At 40.7% G+C, this 14,532-nt stretch overlaps 1 protein-coding gene across 1 annotated transcript in view; it reads right to left on the bottom strand.

Moving 5' to 3' along the window:
• The window catches only part of LOC109915337 (protein polyglycylase TTLL10-like), a 48,477-nt gene that overhangs the window by 13,793 nt on the left and 20,152 nt on the right, over positions 1-14,532 (bottom strand). The window contains exons 5-7 of the mRNA XM_048615202.1: positions 11,485-11,570; positions 9,602-9,773; positions 7,111-7,282 (exon numbers count right to left, since the gene is read on the bottom strand). Coding sequence (XP_048471159.1) covers positions 7,111-7,282; positions 9,602-9,773; positions 11,485-11,570 — 430 coding nt within the window. The remainder of the gene's footprint in view (positions 1-7,110; positions 7,283-9,601; positions 9,774-11,484; positions 11,571-14,532) is intronic.

Genomic DNA, 14,532 nt, shown 5'->3' with positions numbered 1-14,532 from the left:
TCATGTGTTAACCAGAGTTGTCAACTTTATCTCAGGCTGAAGGAATAACAACCTCGGTTTCTGTGTGTGAATGTCATGTTTTATGCTTTGGTGCTTAAGGGGCGGCACGGTGGCTCAGTGGTTAGCACTGCTGCCTCACAGCACCAGGGACCTGGGTTTGATTCCACCCTCAGGTGACTGTCTGTGTGGAGTTTGCACATTCTCCCTGTGGTCTGCGTGGGTTTCCTCTGGTTTCCTCCCACAGTCCAAAGATGTGCAGGCTAGGTGAATTGGCTGTACTAAATTGCCTACTGTCCAGGGCTGTGTAGATTAGGTGGGTTATAGGGGCATGGGTCTAGGTGGGATGCTCCAAGTGTAGGTGTGGACTTGTTCGGTCAAAGGCCAGTTTCCACACTGTAGGGATCTATGTTAAACTTGAGAATCCTACAGGATCTATGCACAGTTTTAACAAATGAGTTGGAAATTTGTGTTGAGGTTGTACAGGACATTGGTGAGGCCTCTTCTGGAATACTGTGTCCAGTTCTTGGAAGGATATTATTAAGATGGAGAGGGTTCAGAAGAGATTTACCAGGGTGTCACCTGGAATGGAAGGTTTGAGTTGTGAAGAAAGGCTGGATATGTTGGGACTTTTTTGACTGGAGTGTAAGAGGTTGATAGGAGACCTGAAAGAAGTTTATAAAATAATGAGGGGTATACAGTTAATGGTAGTTTTCTTTTCCCTAGGCTGGGGGATTTCAAGACTAGGGGGCACATTTTTACGGTGAGAGGAGACAGATTTAAAAAAGACAGGAGGGGAAAATCTTTGACACGGAGGGTGTTTCGTGTGTGGAAAGAACCTCCAGAGGAAGTGGTGGATGTGGGTACAATTACAACATTAAAAAGATAACATGGATAAGTACATAAATAGGAAAGGTTTGGAGGGATTTGGGCTGGGAGCAAGCAGGTGGGACTAGTTTAGTTTGGGATTATGGTCAGCATGGACTGGTTGGACCAGACGGTCTGTTTCCATGCTGTATGATTCTATGAGTCCCCAGTAAGGAGAGAAACAGAGTCAATGTGACCCACTTTTCAGTAGTTTGGGCTGGAAGATCATAAGCATCCCATGGGCTGGATCACACATCCCCCATTGAATAGGCTTGGTAGGAGGGGGTGAGGCAAATAAAATATGTTGGGTGACTAGCCCACTGCTATCCTTCTCCTCCTCTATGATATAGAGATGGGTAAAACTTTCACCAACCCACCCACCCTTAGGTTGGTTGAAGGCCTTAAGAGACCCATTCTTGCCTACCTAATGCCCTCAATCCATCTCCCCCATTCTAAAAGGGCAGCACAGTGACTCAGTGGTTAGCAATGCTACCTCACAGCACCAGCAACCTGGTTTCGATTCCAGCCTCGGGCGACTGTCCATGTGGAGTTTCCAGATTCTCCCCGTGTCTGTGTGGGTTTCCTTCGGGTGCTCCCGTTTCTTCCCACAGTCCAAAATGTGCAGGTTAGGGTGGATTGGCCATGCTAAATTGCCCATAGTGTTCAGGGATGTGCAGGCTAGATGGATTAGCCATGGAAAATGCAGGGTTACGGGGACAGGGAGGGACAGGTGATCCTGGGTGGGATGCTCTTCAGAGGGTTGCTGTGGACTCGATGGGCTAAATGGCCTGCTTTCACACTGTAGGGATTCTCTGGATTCTGAAATGCTGGGCAATGGCAGATGGTTTAGAGTTAGATCTCTTGTTTTATAACTTAATTGAGAAGGCAGGAAGGCAGGAGGGGACACATCATTTGGGGGTGTCCTCAATGTATCTAAGGCACCTCCACCCCCACCAAGATGCTACCCAACTTAACTAAGTTTCTGCCTGCCCTCCAATGCCCATCCCCATCCATCCTACAAAATAAAGCCAAGAATTGTGGATGCTGGAAATCTGAAACAAAAACAGAAATTCCTGGAGAAACTCATCAGCTCTGAGATCATCTATGGAAAGAAATCAGAGTCAACGATTTGGCCCTGAACCCATAGCATTAACTCTGTTTTCTCTCCACAGATCCTGCCAGACCGGCTGAGTTTCTCCAGCAATTTCTGTTTTTGTTCCATTCTATCCTTTCCCCGATGTGTGATTCATTTCCACCCTAAATGCCTAGGAAAGACCTGAATCCAAATGCCACTGACAATCTTCGTGGGTTCTTTGCAGTTCCAACAATACTCACTACTACAGTTCTTAGCCAATCTAATTGGTCTGCAGTTCTAGAGGTCAGAGGTTCCTGTTCACTAAGAGGGATAGGACCACTCTCAGCTTGTTCAGGACACTTTCAGCATGATATCACTGTGGGACTAGCGTTTTAGAAGTAGTCAATTTGGAACCAGCTTTACCTCTGGGGAAGTTGGGGTGAGGGCTGCATGGGCCAGCAGTTGACACCACCTGCCTTTAAAATCCAGCCCCACTTGTCTTCCAACCTTCCATCCACAAACAGCAGCCCGTATCCCTACAATGTTCTCAATTTGCAACTCCCTCATGAAATCCCTTACCTGTCAGATCCCATCATAGGACTCTTTGTGCATTTCCTGCATTGCACCACTGACAGACATGACTTTGGCTTTCTAGACATCAACCTGGAATTCCTTCCTCAAACCTCAACATCTCTTTAACTCACATTCCTACTTATAAGATGCTCCTCAAAAGCTTCCTTTTTGACCAAGTTTTACGATTACATCTCCTTAAGTGTTTTGGTGTCAAACTGTTTCACTTGATAAAAGTCTTGTGATTCTACCCTAGGGCATTTTAGTGTGATAAATATCCCATAATAATTGAATGTCAATGATACATTTATGCTCCATTTGGTTCTCAATGACCTGCAATTTTGCACCTTCCAAATACTACTCATTCACACATCTAGGTGAGAGCCATCAACACTGTACCATTTAAAAATCCAATGCAAGCATCAGTGACCTAGTCTTATAACCTGATGTACACCTGAGGTAAGATTCAAAGCCAATGTTTCTTCAACTCTGCCCGAACACACCTGAATTCTATGTCTGAAGGTACTCATGTTCTGACAGCTGTTATGGAGGAATATTTACAGATATTTTTAATCAACCTGTTTAGGCATATTATCAAATACCTCTGAAGTAGGTGGGACTTGAACCTGGGCCTCCTGGCTTAAAGGACAAGGTGCCTCCGAGGCACATTTATGCAGATGCAGGCTTGTCTTTAACTATCCCATAAATCATGAAAAGTTGGAGATCTTCACCTCTATACTATAAAATACGATGAGCTGTGTGAAATGCATGCTTTTGGAAAAGATTATCAACAGCTGCCAAGGTGGGTAGTTTTAGAAAGCTCCCTCAGGCATTGCTGGTTATTTACACATTGTGAATGAACACTCCCATCAAATTCAGCAGGGCACCACTTGAGCAGATAAAATCCCTGTGTGCTGCCTGACTACATAAACAAACAAGAAACAAAACTCCTGCGACATCTTTCCATAGAGTAAACTTTGACCGGGCACGACATTGCAAAACAAGTGATTGCAAGACAGCACCTAGTCTTATAACCTGTTGTTTATTTCCATTACATTTACAGAGGCTACGTGTTGTCTGAAGGGACAGTGGGATTAGATTTAATGTCAACATTCAAAACAGAACTGGTTACATGCATGAGAATTATGAATGTAGGAGGTATGGTTAGTACGTTTGCAGATGACACCAAAATTGTAGGTGTAGTGGACAGTGAAGAAAGTTATCTCAGAGTACAACGGGATCTTGATCAGATGGGCCAATGGGCTGAGGAGTGGCAGGTGGAGTTTAATTTAGATAAATGTGAGGTGCTGCGTTTTGGAAAGGTGAATCAGGGCAGGACTTATACACTTAATGATAAGGTCCTGGGGATGGTTGCTGAATGAAGAGACCTTGGAGTGCAGGTTCATAGTTCATTGAAAGTAGAGTCACAATAGATAGGATAGGAAAGAAGGCGTTTGGTGTGCTTGCGTTTATTGGTCACTGCATTGAGTATAGGAGTTGGGAGGCCATGTCACAGCTGTACAGGACATTGGTTCAGCCACTTTTGGAATACTGAGTTCAAGTCTGGCCCCCCTGCTATAGAAAAGATGTTGTGAAACTTGAAAGGGTTCAGAAAAGATTTATTAGGATGTTGCCAGAGTTGGAGAGTTTGAGCCATAGGGAGAGGCTGAATAGGCTGGGGCTATTTTCCTTGGAGTGTCAGAGGCTGAGAGGTGACCTTATAGAGGTTTATAAAATCATGAGAGGCATGGATAGGGTGACTAGCCAAGTTCTTTTCCCTGGGGTGGGGGAGTCCAAACCTAGAGGGCATACGTATAAGGTGAGAGGGGAAAGATTTAAAAGGGACCTAAGCGGCAATGTTTTCATACAGAGGGTGGTGCGTGTATGGAATGAGCTGCCAGCGGAAGTGGAGGAGGCTGGTACAATTATAACATTTAAAAGGCACCTGAAATGGGTATATGAATAGGAAGGGTTTAGAAGGATATGGCCCAAATGCTGGCAAATAGGACTAGGTCAGATTGGGATGTCTGGTTTGTGCAGACGAGTTGGAACAAAGTGTCTGTTTCCATGCTGTACAGCTCTCAGACTCTATGAGAAGGAAACATTTGCAGGGCTGTGAGGAAAAGTGCAGGGGAGTGGAGACGATTTGGACAGAACTTCAAACAGGAGATCAAAGGGCTAAATGATCACCATCTCTGCTGCAGGTTTCTATCTTCAGCTGAAAGAGCCAGAGATGGTTTTCTAGGCGTCTGCAAATTAAGTTATATAAATAGGCACCAATTTGAGTTTTTGTGCAACATCTCTCTGATGGCTGAGGTTCAGAACTCAATGTATGAATAATAGCGGTAGAAAATCACAAATCCTATTTTCATTGACAACAAAATCCATGTGATAATCTGATTTTTCTTTTCATAAACTTTTATTTGAAAATAAAAATTGAAAATAATAATTGTCCTCCACTCGAAGACAGTCTTGGAAATAGGGAGTGCAAAAGTCACGATCTCACACAAAATCTATAACTATACGCTGTCGTAAAGTCTGCTGCCATAATTTCTTTGGAAATAAGTTTCAAACGTATGTTTTTTTGTAACTCTTTTTATGAATAGCATTTTAAAAAGTAGCCAAATTTTAGTGGCAATTTCAAAGATCCAACAAATGTTATCAACTCAGAGGTAGTAAGAACTGCCAATTGCTGGAGTCAGAGATAACACAGTGAGGAGCTGGAGGAACACAGCAGGCCAGGCAGCATCAGAGGAGCAGGGATTTCTGAAGAATGGTCCTGACCCGAAATGTTAGCTTTCCTGCTCGTCTGATGCTGCCTGGCCTGCTCTGTTCTTCCAGCTCCACACTAAATATTATCAACTCTTGTTTGTGCAATATAAAAGCAACTCTTTAATTCAAATTAGAATAAATTGAGTTCCCTTGGAAGATTTGATGAGGTGTGGAGGACTAAAAAAGTAGCATTCCTTAAATCTTAAAAGAGGAAAGAGGCTGTTTTTCAAAGACACCAGGGAAGCACTGCACAGTCAGCTCACCAAGCTGGTCAATTTTAAGGAACACCCTGGAAAAAAAAGGAGATCGAGAGGTAAAGACGTTTATAAAGGAAATTCTAGAGTTTAGGGCTTAGACTGGTAAAGGCATGCCCAGCTAGAATTGGAGAAATACAGATTCTTCAAAAGATGTAATGAGGCTTTAGAATAGAGAGGGAGAGTTGCAGCCATAATGGGATTTGACTGTAAATGTACTAGTGTAGTATTTCAGTGCTGGACTATTAGATTATTTCATGGCTGGTTGAAAACAACGACTTGATGTTTTTCATTTCAGATGAGGTCTGATGTGATGTTAAATTACTTTCAAAGACCAAAGGTAATAACTTGTGGGAATATAACATAGTTCAGTCTCTGAAAGCAATAATGGAATAAGGAATGGTATTCATTCTCCCTGATGTGGCAGCATGAGTTTACATTACCCATCTTGTTTGTAGCACCAGCACATGATGTGTTGAAACAGCTTTCAGTTCTACTGAGCAGGGTGCTTTCTGAAACAGGATTACAGCAAAATTGAGGGACTGAAGGAATGGAAGGTCACTCGTTTTTTATTCATTCACAGGTGTGGTCATTGTTGGCTAGGCCAACATTTATTGCCCATTGCTAATTTCTCAGAGGGCAATGAAGGGTCAACCATATTGCTATGTGCCTGGTGTCATATGTAGGCCAAACTGTGCAAGGAAGGCAGTTTCCTTCCCTAAAGGACATTAGTAAACCACTTTGGTTTTTATGACAATTGACAATGGTTTCATAGTCATAGACTCTGGCTTCCAAATTTTTAGTGAATTCAAATTCCATCATGGCAGGATTCAAACTCAGGTTCCCAGAACCTTACCTGGGTTTGTGGATAAATAGTTTAGTGTTAATACCACTACTTATTGTAATAAAGTGATTGAAAAGCTTAAGTAAACCATATAACTATGGTAACGGAATCACTGGGAAAGATTGAAAACTCCAGTGGATCTTCTTGCTCCCTGCTGTATATAATGTAGTCTGCATTATATATCGTTTGATGTGTGTTCATTTAATGTTAGTATACATGGAACGTAGAGATCAAAAACTGGAATTGGTACAAGCATTTTAGACAGACCACTGTTTGTTATAATTATATACTGGAATTGTGAGTCACAGGAGCTGAATTCTTATCGCAAAAATCGTGAACTTAATGATAAGGAATAATATAATCATATAGGAAAGATGCATTGTAATTTGTCTGAATATTCATGTTGTATTATGAAACATGAGCTTGTTAACATGGGGTCTTGATTTTGCAGTCATTACAACTTATATCTTTGTTTAAAATAACAAAACAATGTAGAACTGGAAAGCAGTCCAACACTTCACTTCCATAAACATAAGGAGCAGTGAGTTGATCATTTGGGGACTTGAGACTCATCCAGTACTATAACTGGTAACGTAGGATAAGGAGATTTTAGAAAGAACCAAAAAGATAAAATAACTTATCAGCTTCAATCTTTTCATGACCCTCTAATATATTTGATTTATAATTTCAGACAGTTACAAGGGATGGTATTTTCCCAATGTACTACTTACCTGGTTTGTCAGGTGACTTGTCAGGTCATCAGAATATGGATCATATTTGTTGCATGCCAATTTGACATAACCATGGCGAAAGAAGATCATATGAGGTGAGGTGCAGGCAATCAGGAGGTAGGAGCGAATATCAAACTTTCGACCTTCCAGAAGTAGAGGTTTGTGTAAATACCTGATTGGGTAAAAGCATAGGCATTTGAGCATTTTTTTGAAGGGAATTCTGGGAGCTTCAGATTGCTATATCACTTCGATTGATTTCATCTTGATCAATGATGGTCTTTTCATCTCTCCATACATGGGCTAATTTTCTGAATGTTTCACACTGGAATTTTGCACTGGAAGCAAATCATAGGATACCACAGGTACAGTTTCCCATGATTTTAGTTGCAAAAATACTTGAGAAAACCCACAATTACACAGTGTGTCTTTCCTTATAGGGATGCACCTTCATAAAATCAAAGATTTCCTTGCCACCTCTTTCTGCTATTTTCCTTACACCTACAAATGTGTCTAAAAATTCAAATGAAATACTGAACAATTAAACTCATCTAACCTTTGATTCTTTAGGGGTGGTGTCTTTAATATTTGCTGTACAATGAAACTGTAAATGTACTCTTTACACTTGTACTTAAAGTACCATTGTCTACAATGAATGCTTATTGAACTCCTGACAAAAATGTCTTGATTCTCAAATGCCGAGGATGCAGAAGACGTGAAATGCAAACAGAAAGTGCTGGAGAAACTGAACAGGTCTGGCAGCATCTGTGGAGGAAACAACATTTCCAATCCAATCACTCTCCTTTGGAACTGAGGGGGCATGGGGGTGGTGGGCGTGCTGGAAAATCATGATATTTCTGTTGTTGACAGAGCGGGAGGAAGAGCCGTTGGAGTAGATGTGGGTACCCACAGCAAAAGGCAAAGAGTATTCCAGTGGTAGTAAAGAAGAGATGTAGCAGTCAGTTTACTGGGGGAAAACAACTTGAGTTGTGTTTCCTTAGAGCAGAAATGGTTAAGAGGAGATTTGATAGAGGTATTCAAAATTATGGATGGCTTTGGTAGGGTAAATTAGAAACAAATGTTTACAGTGGAATGGGGATGAGTAACCAGAGAACACACGTTTAAGGTGATGGCAAAAGAACCAGAGGCAACATGAGAAACCCAATTATTTAAAATAAGAAGTTGCCATGGTTTGGAATGTACTGCATGAAGAATTGGTGGAAGCAACTTTCAAAACAATTAGTTGAAGGGAACAGCAATGGGTAAAGAGCAGAGGTTATTTGGATAACTGTGTCAAAGAGTTTGTATCAGCAGGATGGGCTGAATTATCTTCTTTACTGCAGCATTATATGATTCTATGGTTCCAAATTAGCGATGGAAATTAGAACAAATAGCTATATTTTCAGATCTGATGTCCTCGTCAGTATTCCAGACCTGGTACAGTAAAATAAAAAAGCAAGATTTATAAGGATGGCACAGTGGCTCAGTGGTTAGCACTGCTGCCTCACAGCACCAGGGACCTGGGTTTGATTTCAGCCTCAGGTGACTCTCCATGTGGAGTTTACACATTCTCCTTGTGTCTGCGTGGGTTACCTACTACAGTCCAAAGATGTGCAGGGTAGTTGGATTGGTCATGCTAAGTCGCTCATAATGTCCAAGGACGTGCAGGCTAGGTGAATTAGCATGGGAAATGCAGGGTTACAGGGATAGGGTATGGGGCTGGGTCTGGGAGGGATGCTCTTCAGAGACGTTTTCCCAGCCACCATCAGTTCTGAGGAAGGGTCACTGGACCCAAAATGTTAACTCTGTTTTCTCCTTCACAGATGCTGCCAGACCTGCTGATCTTTTTCGGCCACTTTGTTTTTGTTCCTGATTTACAGCATCCGCAGTTCTTTTGGTTTTTATGCTCTTTAGAGAGTTGCTATGGACTTGATGGGCCAAATGGCCTGTTTCCACACTACAGGGATTCTAACATTTATGTAGTAGGTTTTCACAATCTTAGGATGTTCCAAACTTTCAGTGTGCAGTCACTGTTGTAATGTAGGAAACACAGCTGGCATCAGCGATGTTGGTGCAGGGATAAATATTGGCCAAAGTATACTGGGCCTAACTTCCGTGCTCTTCTTTGAATGATCTTTTATGTCCACATGAGAGAGCAGACGGAGCCAATTCAACATTTCATCCAAAAGATTGCATTTCTGACAGTGCAGCATTTCTTTAGCGCTGCACTGTAGAGGCGACCTCTATTTTTGTGCTCCAGTTTATGGAATTGGACTTGCCCACATCCATTTGACTCAAAGGCAAGAGCACTATCCACTAGCTAACGCTGATATCTACATTCGTATTGAGCAATCCTGCAAGAGAACATCCAAAGAAACAGAAGAATGACACTATTCCAACAACTCCTGTAATTACTGCTTTTTATAATTCCTTTGACATTCGATCTGGATACATACATTGCAGTCTGCTTTATTTTGAGAAAGCTCTTAATTACCGTTGTATTATTCTGTTGCTTGGGAAACCATAACAATACATGTTACTCGAAGTATCCTTCTCTATGCTTTCCAGTTTTGCACGGAAGTCCAGGAAGTCTTCCTGGCTTTTCAGGAGAAATATTCCTTTACCCAAATTTGATCCAGCAGGTTTTGAAATCCAAATCGGTACATCTGTGCCAAGAGAAACACAGGAAACAAAACGTATATCATGACTGGGTTATGAACATTTTTGATAGGTGAGGACTGAAAGCAAGATAAATGCAAATTAATGAACATGTTGATGAACTCTAGCAACATAGCTACTAGCACCTAAATCATTCCCAATTGGCAAACAGCTGGATAATTCAGTCTCTATTTTCTCTCTTTCTCTTTCTACGTAATCCTATTAGGAGCTGAATAGACAGATTCATCTGTGTTGTTCCAATGCTTTGAAGTGGATTATCAGCAGTTGTAAGGCAGTTCCACAGCAAATTCCAATGCAGGAGAAGTTGCAGGTTATAAAGAGGTTATAATACAGTAAGTTGTAATGCAGCGGATTGGAATACAGGATTTGGAATGGGGTGGGTCGCAATGGGATGGGTTGCAATGGGATGGGTTGCAATGCAGCTGGTCTGAATGCAGCGAATTGGAATACAGTGAGTTGAAATGCAGCAGATTAGAATGCAGACAGTTGGAATGCAGTGGATTGTAATGCCATGGGTTGGAATGCAGTGGGTTGGAATGCTGGGCAGCATTTGAGGTACTGGGAATTCCCTAGTGATGTATGGTGATAAACGAGGCAGATAAAGAAAAATGATGAAACAAGGGTCAAAAAACTCCATTAAATAACCTGGTAGTGTAGAATAATACTGGACATGATGGTCGTAACACGGAGGAAAGTACCAAGCAGGGAAAAGTAGCTTCACAGGAAATAGAGAAACTGGGGCGGGTCTTAACTCATTGCAGAAGTTTAGTTTCAGTTTGTAGTAGTGTCATCACTTCCCCCAGGGATTACTAAACAATAAAACTCATGAACAATATGTTAGGCCAAATGCAAGAAAACAGTGCGTGGTTGGAGGGAGAGGGAGGAGAATTATAGGCAGAAGTCTAGAGTTCAAGTTGAAAATGTTCAAACAGGTGGAACACACTGTATATTAAAGGTTAACCAGTGCTTTCATCACAATGTTAACAGGGCTCGAAGTTTTAAGCTTTGTTGAGAAATAACATAGGTTAGACTAGATAGTGGAGACACAGAGACCTATCTTCTGCTGGTGCAGGAGTCTAAGGCAATGGGAAAACCAACTTAATTTCAGGGTCAAGCTATTCAGGAGTAAAATTTTAAAACATTTCTGCACACAAAAGACAGAACTTGCCAATAAAACGCTGCAGCTGCTAGCTCAATTAATAGTTTTAAATCTGAAATCAATACATATGCTAGCCAAGCACATTACATGATACAGAACTATGGTAGGTGTTTGAAGTTAAGATCCAGGTCACAATGGGGATGTACTTATAACCATATGAGATCCAGTGGTTAAGGAAGGCAGCTCACCACCACCTTCTCAAGGGCATTTTGGGATGGGTAATAAATGCTGGCCCAGACAGCGACACCTACATCCCATGGACGAATAAGGAGAAAAGCCACAATCTCATTGAAAGGCTGAACAGGCTCAAGCAGCTGAATAACTAACTCGTATTTGTGTGCCCTACTGAATTGTTCCAATGAGGACCAATACTCAGTTAGAACATTTGCAAAAAGAAAAACAGAAAATCGGAAGTCCAATCATTCAGTGATCCCAAATCAACGATAGCATCAAAATGAAAGTTGATGCTTACCTGATTGGGATGTAGGCACAGGAGGAAGGAAAAAATAATTTTCTGGATCATTGGTAAGATAAAGTACCTTCCATAATTTCAAAGAATGCCAGGCGTTCACTTTTCACATCCATGCGATATGTTTCAGGATAAAACTCCTCCATTTTCAAAACTCTAGGGTTTAAGAAAAAAAACTTGCATTTACATATCACTTTTTTGTATCCTTAAGATATACCAAAGCTCTTGACAGTCAAAATGATTGAGAAGTGAATATGATGGAGATGTTCCAAATGATGAGGCATTTTTAAATTTTATAGAGAGACAAGTAGAAACTGCTTCCAGCAACAGAAGGGTTGGTAATCAGCAAAAACAAATTTAAGATCATTGGCAGAAACAAGATCAGACATTACACAGAGCAAATCTTGTTTATGAAGAATTCTAATGGTCTGGAGTGCACTGCCTAAAAAAATTGTACATCCAGATTCATTAGTAACTTCCAAAGAAAGTCAATTATAGTTTAAAAGGAAATAATTGCAGAACTGTGAAGAAACAAGGGTGAATGGATCTAATTGGTTAGGCCAATTGAAACAGCTGGTATATGCTAACCTTAATTCTTGGAGAAACATGTCACTTCTGTAAAGGTATTGAGGAAATGGTGTAACAATAGAGAGAAGGCTGAGAATTGGAAGGAAATGCAGGGTCAGAAAGGGGTGAGATAAATGAAGCATCAGGGTTGAGGGTGGGTTTGGGAAAGTAGGGAAGTTGCAAGAATTAGGAATGACAGATATTTTCAACTTCAAAACTCAGAAGAATGAAGGATCTTCAAATCTGATTGGTTACGTTTACATACATGAGGAGTCTAATGCTTGAATCTGAAATAACCAGATTTGGGCCATGTATAATCCAATGGGAGTAATATTGTTGATGTGCCCATCTTAAACCTATATTTAAATGGACCACAAACCAATGAACAACATATTCTGTTCTGCCTCAGTGTTTCGTTGACTATAAAAGAAACATCTCGCAGTGATTTTTTTTAATACAACTGCACAGGAGCATCTGTTCTCACAGACATGCTCTATTTAAATGGACAAAGAACAGGTGTCATTTAAAATATTAAAGTGAAATTTTAATAACCAGATAATTGGCTCATGTCCTATTTCAGTAGCAGTAAATCTTCACCATTCTGCAGTTTGAGCAGCCAGTGTTTGGTTCATGTTGGGTAAATGACAGAAACTCTGAACTCCAGTCTAACAACCCCACAATGTGTTTCACCAGGAATTGTTTCAGGCTATTCGATGACCAGCCACTCTAACCTAGAGATGTACATATTGTTTTAAAAAGTACATGTTTAAACTATTTAAATTAGATCTGTTAACCATTTACATGTTAACAGGTGTACTTGCTAAGATTAAAATATCAATACATTTCTTTCAGCTCTGTCATATAAATTATTCTCATAAAAACGAAATGGAGTAGTGGGTAAATCTATAGGAACAACCGAAGCAACATCTTTCATAATATTATCAAATATTACTAATGCCTTTCCAAAAAAACCTACGTTTCCTGCAGCACTCTATCTACTGTAATCTGTTTTAAAATTTAACTTCAATACATGAATAGCAAGATCAACAGATAGCAATTAATTGTTTACCTGCTCAATGTTTTACATGCTTACTATAACCTAGATAGAGCCTTAAGAGAAATGCCAGATGGACAAAGTTATTGTACTCAATGGGGAGAACACATGGAGAAAACTCACAACATTTACATTCCCATATTACAGGATGTTTGATGATTTTTTTCTGTGTAATATATTTTGGGATTCAGTTAAGTTTCAGCTTGTGTTCTGAGACAGAGTAAATTTGCAGAGAATAAAATAAATCCACAGCTTGCAGACATTGGCAAAATATGACATTATGGCAGACTAGCAGTTTCCCAACTTATTTAGAAGTATTACAACAGTATTACAATACAGAAGTATTGCCTCCACGGCCCTACAGCCAAAATCATCAGACATGATTGCCAGAGCAATTTGTCACCTCATCTCAGACAACCAAGCAATTAATTCTATCATTTTGGAAAAGACAATTTAATTCACATGGCATAGCATAATGTGTCAGAAGAAAATGAAAACCTTAGTGCGTTGGAAGACAATGTGGAACTGGAGGAAGAGGTTTGGTGTGTAGCTGTTGAACATTTGCAAGGAAATATCAACGATGCTGCATGTTTGCATCCAGGGGCCAGAAAGAACAGTGCAAAGAAATCCAGCCACACTTAGGTCTTAAACATAGGAGAGTGAGACATAGTCCTTGGTCCAGACCTTTATAAGGACAATGTCTATTTTTCCTCACATCTTTATGAAAACCCTTGAAATTTGAAGTTGCTATTATGGAAAACACGTAGGAGATGGTTCAAGAAGATAAGACCCCATGGCAATTCAGGGCAATTTGGTAAATTGTATCCAAGACTGATATAGTGGTATGAGGCAGAAGCTGTTTTTGTGACTGGAAGCTAGTGTCCACTGGCAATTTTTTTCTGAGTGTAGTGTACATTAATGATCTAGATATGAATGTAGGAGGTTTGATCAGTAAGTTCACAGATAACATGAGGAGGAGAGCCTTAGACTTCAGGACAATATGAATGGGCTGGTCAGATGGGCAGATAGTGGCAAATAAAATTTAGTTCCGAAATAAGAGGTGATGCATTTTGAGAGGAATAACAAGGCAAGGGAGTACACAATGAATGATAGGACCCTAGGCAGTACAGAGGATTAGGGGGACCCTACGTAGATGTCCATAGATCCCTGGAGGCAACTGCACAGATGGATAAGGTGTTGAAAAAGGCATATGGGATGCTTGTCTTTATTCATTGAGGCAATGAATACAAGAACAAGAATTTACAATTGAGCTGTATGCAGGCCATTATTTAGGCCATAGTTGGAACATGTGTGCTGTTCTTTCTGTCACACTATAGGAAAGATATGATTGCACTGGAGAGGGTGCAGAGGAAATTTACCAGGGTGTTGGAGAGATAGTAAGAACTGCAGATGCCGCAGAATCTGAGATAACAAGGTGTAGAGCTGGATGAACACAGCAGGCCAAGCAGCATCAGAGGAGCAGGAAGGCTGACATTT

Source organism: Rhincodon typus, chromosome 31 (genome assembly GCF_021869965.1).
Source record: "Rhincodon typus isolate 14 chromosome 31, sRhiTyp1.1, whole genome shotgun sequence".
NCBI lineage: Eukaryota > Metazoa > Chordata > Chondrichthyes > Orectolobiformes > Rhincodontidae > Rhincodon > Rhincodon typus.
The sequence above is the reverse complement of the archived record's forward strand: the minus strand, read 5'-3'. Positions and strand labels throughout refer to the sequence as shown.